This window comes from Musca vetustissima, unplaced genomic scaffold, assembly GCF_032173495.1.
Source record: "Musca vetustissima isolate MV318-11 ecotype Yass unplaced genomic scaffold, APGP_CSIRO_Mvet_v1 utg10440, whole genome shotgun sequence".
In the NCBI taxonomy this organism is placed as follows: Eukaryota; Metazoa; Arthropoda; class Insecta; order Diptera; family Muscidae; genus Musca; species Musca vetustissima.
This window is the reverse complement of record NW_026888210.1, coordinates 30825-41826: the sequence shown is the minus strand read 5'-3', so window position 1 is coordinate 41826 and position 11002 is coordinate 30825. Positions and strand designations below refer to the sequence as shown.

Sequence of the window (11002 nt, the reverse complement as noted above, 5' to 3'; positions counted from 1 at the left end):
TCTTAACCGATCCTTTTAAAATAGGTGTCCTTTTGCGTATTTTCATAGGAGATAACTAAAATCGGATGCGCATAAAAATCGTATGCACGTTGCGTGATTTTTAGCCATTTTTAGGGTTTTTGCATAGTAAAGTGCATCGAGTGGCACACTTTGACCGCCAAATTAAACATTGAAAAATTAATAATTATTGAAAGACATTGATTCGGTTTATACGAAAATCGCATGCGCATCAACTGATTTCAATTAATTCGCGAATTGCAAGCTTTTCAATATTGATCATTTTTATGTATTGTAAATGCAATATATTTAGCCATTAATGACGTCGAAACTCTTATCAGATGAATCTGCCGATATTTAACAATCATCTAAAAGAATTTGCAGAAGAAAGCGTCGTATATTTTAGAAGATTAAGGCAAAACCGTATCCTCTTAACCATACTAAAAAAATCGAAAATTCACAAAAAAAAAAAAAAAAAAAATAGTTTTAATTCAAAAATTAATTTATTTTATTTTCCGATATCTTCATGTTTCTATTTGTTTTTCGCGACTATTAAACCGTATTTCAGTGTGATTTGACTAGTATGCAAAGAAAACAATGGTGTTTAAGCATTTGTGAAGAAATTCGCGAATTACAACGAATAGGAATCCATTTAATATATATTTGAAATACAAGATTTAAAACCGCTATAACTTTTGTGCGCAGCATCCGAATTTGTGAACGCGAACAGATTTCGAATCAGCATATTTTTCTTAACCTATGTACCAAAAATCATAAATGTGCTCGCAAAAAAAATTTTCAAAATTTTTTAAATGGAATTTTAAAAGAATTTTGTAATTTCCCATATATCCGATTTAACCAATTTCAATAGGTTCTTTTGCCTTGTACCACAGTGTGGTGAAGGGTATAACTATTTGAGCGACATTTTTATAGAATACTTGAAGGTGATATTTTATTTGTGGTATATAGCCGCACAAAGACTCGAGATATAAGGAAGATATTTTTACAAAACTTCCCCATTGGATTCGATTGTTTTACAAAAAAGTCCTCATTCGATTTGACATGTTAAATACAATTCATTCACGAAAACTTCAAATGCCTGAAGAGCTAATCAAGCTAGACACCAATACCGACCATTTTAGTACCTTGGTTCTCTTATAGCGCGTATTTCCAAGACAATCTCCATATCTCAACACTACACACCAATTCTGCCCGATAAAGATATCTAGCTCTGTACCATTTATTTTGTTTTGTGCTTTTTAGATCATTTTTTACCATAACTAATTTCACATTTTATGATTCGAGCTCTATAGGTTCAACCAAATCACCACAATCCAATAGAAATCATATTTACAAATTTCAGGATTCCAGTTCACCCAAATTCAAATTTAGTAGAAATAAGTAACAATCTTAATTCTAATTTTCAGCTCGATCCGATCACCTGAATCCTACACCCCAACAGTGATCCTAACTCCAAATTTCAGGATAGTGTATCATTTGAGTTAGGATTGGTGGACCATAGAACTCCTAGATCATATAAATGGGTGTATCCTCAAAGAGAAAGAAAAATTTCAAAAAAATCTGATTGATTTTACTAAACTACAGTTAAGCCCAAAATTTATTACACTTTAGTAGTAGTTCCGAAGAATTAAGATCCACTCATACTTTCCGACACACTTTCTGGAATGTCCTCTCCTCAATAGTTCCAAAAATTTTGAAACCACGATATGAATAATCCTTTACATTGTTACTCTGATGATGTACCTAATTCACACTTATGGTGGTAATAAATCACTTTTAACAGTTTAAAATTATATTTAGACTTCGTTTACAAAGTTTTACTTCTGGGAATTACAAAAACAAATTTATTCAATTGTATGGATTGAAGTGCACACTCAATTAATTAGATAGACTTCGATGTAATTTGGATGGGAAGCTTCTTCTTAGATAAGAAACAATTCGAAGAATTGCATTTTTCGATATCAGGGTATAAAAGCGATTCAATTTGCCACTATTATTGCAGTCATTTTTCAATAAATAATTCGGAGTAATGTTTTACGGAAAACTATTAGCTGTTTTGGTTATCGTGGCTACTGCCAAGGCACAGGTAAATATAATTTAAAACAATTTGAAAATAAAATAGCGAATCTGTGAATTCCTTAAAAATCCACGCCTATAGCTCGGATATACGTTGAGAAAATATTCTCTAAAAATCCACGCCTATAGCTCGGATATACGTTGAGAAAATATTCTTTAAAAATCCACGCCTATAGCTCGGATATACGTTGAGAAAATATTCTTTAAAAATCCACGCCTATAGCTCGGATATACGTTGAGAAAATATTCTTTAAAAATCCACGCCTATAGCTCGGATATACGTTGAGAAAATATTCTTTAAAAATCCACGCCTATAGCTCGGATATACGTTGAGAAAATATTCTTTAAAAATCCACGCCTATAGCTCGGATATAGGTTGAGAAAATATTCTTTAAAAATCCAAGCCTATAGCTCGGATATACATTGAGAAAATATTGTTTATAGCTCGGATATACGTTGAGAAAATATTCTTTATAAAATCCACGCCTATAGCTCGGATATAGGTTGAGAAAATATTCTTTAAAAATCCAAGCCTATAGCTCCACATAAATGGTTCCGACCATGGTTAGGTATTTTATTATTTATTATTTTTTTATTTTTTTTTACAGAACAATTACACCAGTCAAATAAAAGCTTTTCTTGCAATAAATAAAAGTCAACATAATGACGTCATAAAGGATTACAACTACAAATTGGATTTGTTTGAACAACTCTATCGTGGACGTCTGAACACCATTGATGTACAATCGGAATTCCTGTATGCTAGTATAAAACAAACTACCGAAAACATAAATGATTTGCAATTGCTAGGCGATCGTCATAGGAAATGTGTAGACCAATATAAATATCGGCTACCCAAAGTTGCTGACACGAAGATGACAATTGAACAATGTTATGCCAATGCTAATGATACACTAACAACATTGATTGCTGAACCAATATCGATACGCTATCGCTTACAGCAGTACTATGATTATGCCTATGAAAAGGGTGTAGCAAAGTGTGACAATGACATTGATTGTCTCATTGAAGTGGTAAATGTTTTTGAACATTTATTTTTTTGTTTGAAATAAAAAATCAATTATTTATTTCATTATTACAGGTTACTAATGCCCAAACATATACTGCAACAAATCAAAGAAACTTTAATAGACAATTGAAGGCGGCAACATGCTCCGCCAATGATTATATTCAATCGGCCTTAGACTGTAATTTTAATGTTCAACGTACGGTTTTATCATCATTAGCTGAGGTTAGGTCAGAAATTGATAGCTGCATTCATGGCTCTAATAATATCTTCTATCAAAATGGAACATATTGTGAAAACGTCGAACGTATACCATCGTATTTGGTTAACCTTAAGAATGATACAATGTTCAATCCATTTTATGGTCGTTACGATGTTCCCAGTTGTTTGCTCTTGAAGGTTGACTAAAGACAAATTACATAAAATGTATATATATATATATATATATATATATATATAAATAAAGTTATTAACAATGATTAAAAATTTACCTAAAAAATTACTTACTGGATTGCGGCAGAACTTTCGTTCCAATAAGCCGAGCTTAAAAAGAGATTTCCATTTTGATTCCCAATTTGAAAGACCATATTCTGCAATGTTGTCTTCCACTTGGTCTTTCCATTGTATACGTGGCCTTCGCCTTCTGCGTGAACCATCAGCTGGTTCGCTTTTATATGCCTTCTTGGCTAGGGCATCTTCATCCATTCTCACAACATGACCTAGCCAACGTAGTCGCTGCAGCTCAATACGTCTAACAATGTCGATGTCCGAGAATAGCTGGTACAACTAATGGTTCATTTGACGGCGATATTCACCGTCAACCCAGATCGGCCCATAGATCTTTCGGAGAATTTTTCTCCCAAACACTCCACGAGCTTCCTCATCTGCTTGCGCAAGAACCCATGCTTCAGATCCATATAACAGCACGGGTAGTATCAGCGTCTTGTAGAGTGTGAGTTTGGTCTGGCGGGAGGTGGATTTGCTTTTGAGTTGTTTGCTCAGACCATAGTAGCAGCGGTTGTAAAAAATGCAGACAGCCGCAGCTCGTCTGTATAATAAATATATGAGACACGGCGATACACGACCGTTCTTGTGGAGTGATTGTAAGGCACTTCTCTGTATAAAAAATTATTGCGACAGAGTGCTCCCGACCGTTCTATTTGAGTGGTTGTAGGGCACTAATTTTATTTTAAAATATTTATCCTTAGGTTCTACTTAAACAGCACTTGCTTAGCCTAATCTCAAACACAAATTACTTATCAATAAACTATTTGTTCTAATAGTAGAATTTGATCTGTGGAGAGTTTTCCATCGTGTGCGTCATAAATGTGGGATTTTATACTCTTATTTTAAAACACTCCAACGATAAATTCTTCTGTAACACAAAAATCTGTTCAAAGTATTTTAAACACCGGTTGGCCATCACTATCCTTCTCCGAATTTCAAAACTGATATGATTAGTTTTATTTATGGCGGTACAAAGGTATATAAAATCTTTGACTACCTCGGAGCTGTAGTTCTCAAGTTCCACAGTTGGCCCGAGTCTACTGGACGTCTTGCGCGTTGATACCATCAGCTTGGTCTTCTCGCCGTTTACTGCCAGACCCACTTTGGCAGACTTCTTCTCAATTTTTTTAAAGGTGAGTAACATGCCTCTCGTATGACCTTTTCCAGGTCACACGACAAACTGTCATCTTGTCTGACTCCTCGTTCGGTATTGACTGAGAGGTCCTTTCCGACTTTATCCTGCATAGCCGTATTAATTTTTCAGGAATGCCGAACGCTGACATGGCTTTAAACACCTTTAAACGGGCAATAGGGCTGTCGAATGTGGCTTTATAGTCGACGAATAGGTGGAATGTGTCGATGTGTTTTTCGTGGGGTTTTACCAGGATTTGGCTCAGTGTAAAAATCTGGTCAATGATGAATTTGCTTAGTCTGAAGCCGTATTGGTATGGTCCAATAATGTCATTGACCATTGGCTTCAGTCGTTCACACAGTACGCTGGATAGCACTTTATATGCGATGGGAAGGAGACTTATTCCTCTATAGTCGGCACATATCGTCTTGTCTCCTTTTTTGTGCACGAGATGAGGTTCCAATGCTGAGGTTCCAATCAGGATGCTGAGGTTCCAATCATTGGGCATGCATAGTACATTGTACTAATCAGCTAGTGTATGCTCCTTACCAGCATCTGACCACCAGTCTTGAATAGTTCGGCTTGTAACCCATTGGCCCCTGCTGCTTTATTATTCTTCAGCCGATTGATTGCTATTCTGACTTCATCTTGGCTAGGTGGTATACACTCTATACCGTTATCTATTATTTGTTCTGGGGTATTTTCTTCACCGCTACTATTTGATACCAGAAGTTTTTCAAAATGCTCCTTCCAGATCCTCAGCACGTTGACTGTATCTGTCACCAGGTTTCCTTCTTCATTCCTATAGGGGATGTGCCTGCACCAAAGCCTTCGGTTTGGTGTTTTACCCGTTGGTAGAATTTACGAACTTAATTCTGACTCCTGTACATCTCGATTAGCTCACGCTCACGTTTTTCTTGTTCTTTCTTCTTTTTTTGTGAAAATACGTTTCTCCTCTCTCCCGGTAGTTCTCTATAGCATTACGTTTTGATACTGTCCGCAGGGTTGCCCTACCCGCTGCGTTTTTCATATCAGTAGCATTACGACACTCCTGATCGTACCACGGATTTCTTGATGGTGGTATTTGGTACCCAAGTGTTGCTTTTGCTGCTGTTTTTAGGGAGTGGTCAATTCTCTGTCACTGTGCTTCTATATTATTATCGTGACAAGGGGTGCTTTCATCAAGCAGTTGGGTAAGTTGAGCGGAGTAGGCTTCTACTACCTGTTGTGTTTACAGCTTTTCGACGTCGAGTTTCCGTGTTGTGTTAGATCGCACCTTTGCTGCTACATTAAGAGGGGTGCGTATCTTGGCTGCCACAAGGTAATGGTCCGTATCGATATTCGCTCCTCGGATCGATCGGACATCTAAAACACTTGTTGAATACCTTCCGTCTATTACAACATGATCGATTTGATTTCTCGTTGTTCGATCGGGAGAAATCCGAATGGCCTTGTCTATATCGAGATGCTTGAATCTGGTGCTGCTAAATACCATGTTTTTAGCTGCCGCGAAGTCAATCAACCTCATGCCGTTGTCTGATGTTTCTTCATGGAGGCTGAATTTTCCGATGGTGGGACCAATGGTATTTTCCCTTCCGATTTTTGTATTAAAATCTCCTAGCACAATTTTGATTTCATGGCCAGGGCAACGGTTATATGCTGATTCTAGGCGCTCGTAAAATATGTATGTTCATCTTCATCTTCGGTCGGAGCATGGGCGCAATTTAGATATTTATATAATAAATACGATTTTGTATCGGATTAATTGTATGTCTGTATGGTAAATATAATATGTTTTCTATTCTATTCGATACACAATTTCGAATCGTTTTTTATATACAAATGAATGAATAATACTAAATCTTTCGAATAAAAAGATTTTTTCATAAATAACAACTTTTTATTAAAACAATTTCATAAAAACTTCAAATCCATATAACAAAATTTTAATTCAATTTAACACCAAAATTTTTAGTTATAAAATTAACCTGTAAACATGGCGTCGTACTATTGATACCCTTAAAGGGATTAACAATTTTATCACCCGTCAAGTCATCATCGGCCAAATGCCATGCCATTTGGTATGGACAGCGTCCTTTGACTGCATCTAAATCTTCATTGTTACATGGCGGACAGAATTCATGTCCGGCAACACAATTCTCTATGAGGCCCGTCACTTCACCAATTGATGTGAAAGTCTGATAGACATTCGATGAATAGCAATCGAAAGCTTCATCTATTTTTGTGTTAGCATTACACTCGACTGTGGTCATTTGATTGAGGAAGGTGTTGGTATTGGTGGTGAAATAATTGCTGGTTGTTTTAATCTGAAATGTATTTTTGGAAAATAAATTAGTGGAACAAAAGTCTCCCGTTTTTTAATCCACTTCTAACTTACCCCAGTAGCAGCACAATTCTGATATTTCGATTCATTTTTCTCAAACTTCCTTTTGCATTCCTTCATGGCATTGGTGAATTGATTGTTGTAATGATTTTTAATATTTTTCAGGGTATTTTCAGGGCTGGTCAGCAGTGGCGTAAATGAAGTTTTTGCCTTGTTAATGCAAGTTTTCAACGTTTCCTTAATTGTACCCTCCGCTGGTATTTTACCACGATATTTTTCCACACAATAATCATTGACATCACCCAACATTTCCATGGGATCCAATTTATTTTGTAACTCCCCCAGTTTCACATCCACCACGACATTGTAATATTCCACAACATCTAAACGCATATTGAAATTACTACGCATATCCTCCAGTTGATCATCTAAATCCTTAATGTGATCTTCAAATTGACGTTGATGTTGTAGGACATAATTTTCCACCTTGGCGCCGGGATTTGGGTTTGCATACATAGCCTCCGGCATTACAACAACAGTATTACTCTACAGTAAAGAATATTCTCTTTAAAGAAAACAACAGCCGAATTTTATTTTACTTACCTCTACTCCCCATGTAAATCCTGCCAGGACGATGGCACTTAATAAAATATTCACAAATAAAAAATTCATTTTGTTAATTTTTTATATTTTGAGTTTCTTTCTTCAATACTATTTTCTTGGCGAAATATACTTATTGAAATAATTATGATTGTCGACATTACAATCCGTTTTATAGTCAACGATTTCAAGATCAAGTTCAGTTGCATAGAATAAGTTGCGCTTTATAATAGCGATAAGAGTTTAGTTCCACTCCTTGATTGCAAATTTTTACGCATTATTTCCTAAACTGATAAGCTTATGTTATGGGATTTTTCTTCGTAGACTTGCATTGATTTCGTATTTAGTTGAGGCTATTTCCGAGTATATTATTGGAAATTAATTTAATAGCCGCGCATAAAAACTAAGTGGCATGAGAGGTGTGTTATTGAAAATGGAATGTGAATTTTGTAAACTATGTAAACAAATGAGATGAAAAATAGATTTATATTAAATAGATTATTTTTCATGCTATTTTGTGTTGTGTATTTTACAGCTCTTTGAATATTAATTTGCAAAAAAAAAAAAGAAACACAGTATGGAAAGTAGAAAAGTCGGTCGGACTACCCTTCACCGCTTTGGGTATGTTCAACAGATGTGTTCTAACAGACGTCGCTGTTTTGAAGGACCGTTAGCAAGAAATTGGATGAACCTTACTGTCCATTTGGACAGATATAGAGTCGTTTGTTTACAAAGGTGCAAACTTATGTGAATCGATTTATATTCGATTTAATTCTCAATTTTGAGGAGTTTCCTAAGCCATTTAAACCGAAACTTACCACAATTCATTCTAGACTCAATTCAGCACGCTATGCCAAATTTCGTGCAAATCGAAGGATATAAAGGGACTTTGATGCACTTTTTAGCTACAATCGCACGAAAATATATATGGGAGCTATATCTAAATCTGAACCGATATTCACGAAATTTAACACACATCGTTCTATACTTAATTCAGTACGTTAGGCCAATTTTCGTGCAAATCGAAGGCTATAAAAGGGACTTTGGTGCACTATTTACCTTAAACGGGCGAAAATATATATGGAAGCTATATCTAAATCTGAACTGATTTTCACGAAACTTAACACATATCATTCCAGACTTAATTTAATACGCTGTGCCAAATTTCGTACATGTTGAACGATATATATGGACTTTGGTGTACCATTTACATTAAATCGGACGAAAATATATATGGGAGCTATATCTAAATCTGAACCGATTTTCACGAAATTTAGCACACATCACTCTAGACATAATTCCGTACGCTGTACCAAATTTCGTGTAAATCAAAGGGACTTTGGTGAACCATTTATATAAAATCGGACGAAAATATATATGGGAGCTATACCTATATCTAAACCGATTTTCACGAAACTTAACAAACATCATTCTGGACTTAATTCAGTACGCTATAACAGATTTCGTGCAAATCGAAAGATATATAGGGACTTTGATGCACTATTTACATTACATCGGACGAAAATATATATGGGAGCTATATTTATATCTGACCCGATTTTTAATTTCAATAGGCTTCGTCCTTAGGCCAAACAAGTGACTTGTGCCAAATTTCATCTAAATCGGATAATAAATGCGACCTGTACTTTGTTTACAATTTAACATCTACAGACGGACGGACATGCATAAATCGACTTAGAAAGTGATTCTGTGGATATTCTCAAAAGGAACCATATGTCTATCTCGTTTCCTCTTGTCTGTTACAAACATGTGCACAAAGACCACAGTGTGGTAAAGGGTATAAATATGTTTAATAAATCCACGCCTTTGTTGTCGTTACTTAAAAACTGGACTTATGGCGAATTTGTCTATCAGGATGTCTAATATACTCACCAAAGCTTGTATCCCCATAAGGAAGGTTCCATCCAGAGTGGCCGTTATGTCACAAAAGTAGCAATTTTGATACTTTTTTTCGGCCTTGTCACTCTTGTGCCACTTTTTTGTTTTGATACCAAATGTGCCACTTTTTGAAATTTTGTCCAACTTCTTCCTATATTTTGCCACTTTGTTTTGAAATGCTCGTACATGAAGATATTTACTAAGGAAATATTCATGTGAACCATTTTTTAATTGGTTTTATTGAAATTGCCCATTAGAATTTTTACATCCTGTGGTACAGGGAATTGTTATTGTGCATTTTATGACATATTTTTGTAACCCAAATAAAGGTAGGTAAATGAAAACATAAAAGTTTTCCATTGGGTATCGAATAGAGTCTACAATGACTTTTCATGGGATACAGGCTTGGGATGGGAATAATGTTCATTTTATTTAAATCGTCTCAAATATTGAAATATTTGAATATAAGACTTAGCTTTTTACCGATTTTAAAATTTTTTAGTACCGTTTATATATAATTTCATCAGATTCCATTAATATGTAGAAAAATAGTGTGCCAAATTTTGTGACACCTTTTCAAAAGATTTGTGCCACTTTTTTCCAAAAGGATAATTTCTGATATACTTTTCGAAAAATCAGCGGTCACGCTTTTGTATTGTAATCACCCTGTTTTTTAAACGTTGTTTATTTTTGTGCTGTCATCCTAAAAGTATGCTTTAACGTTAATTCATACTATCTATTTGTACATTAACCCATTAGTTACTGCAACATTCTCCGCAAATTTGCTGATAACAAACAAACACAAATATCTCCTCTAATGTTGACAGCAATTGGGTAAGGGCTTTTTTTGTTGCAACAACAAATTGTTTTGCAGCTTAAAATGTAATGGATTAGAAATTGTTATCTCCCCCCAAAGCATGACTTGGGAGTGCCCGTCAGTTTCTTTCGTTTTTTTTATTTTGACTCATTGTTTAAATTCAAACAATAATAACAATTCTCTATTACAAAATTTCTATTGATTTCAAACAATTTAAGCTAAGATACGACTATCAGTTTTCTACCATAGCTTCTGGCGTTTTAATCTACGGCTGGCTATTGTTTTGTTTGATGTGTTTTGTGTTGTTGTTAAGAAACGCCACTCGTCAAGTTTGATTTTTCTAATGAGAGTGGCGCCCAAATACAATTTGCAAAAATGATTTCAACGTTTGTGTCATTATGGAGATGCAAAACAATGTTGCCTTGGCTAATGTGTGGTCCTTTCCAAAAAAGAAACTTGGGTGAGGAAATATGTGGCCCCATAACAAGCTAAGCGAAAGATGAAGAAAATAGTTAGGGCTTGGTTTGTATCTTCTTGCCCAAGGGGTTGTGGATGGATGGATGGTTGGTTCCAAGTATTTTA

The 11002-nt window shown here is 35.2% G+C and overlaps 1 protein-coding gene across 1 annotated transcript; it reads right to left on the bottom strand.

Moving 5' to 3' along the window:
* Window positions 1-6558: 6558 nt before the first annotated feature.
* LOC133336008 (uncharacterized) lies at window positions 6559-7639 on the bottom strand. The gene is made up of 3 exons (XM_061544300.1): window positions 7159-7639; window positions 6712-7087; window positions 6559-6563 (listed from the first exon to the last, which is right to left on the bottom strand). The coding sequence occupies exons 1-3, from the start codon at window positions 7630-7632 to the stop codon at window positions 6559-6561; spliced, it is 855 nt and encodes a 284-aa protein (XP_061400284.1). The 5' UTR covers window positions 7633-7639.
* Window positions 7640-11002: the final 3363 nt, after the last annotated feature.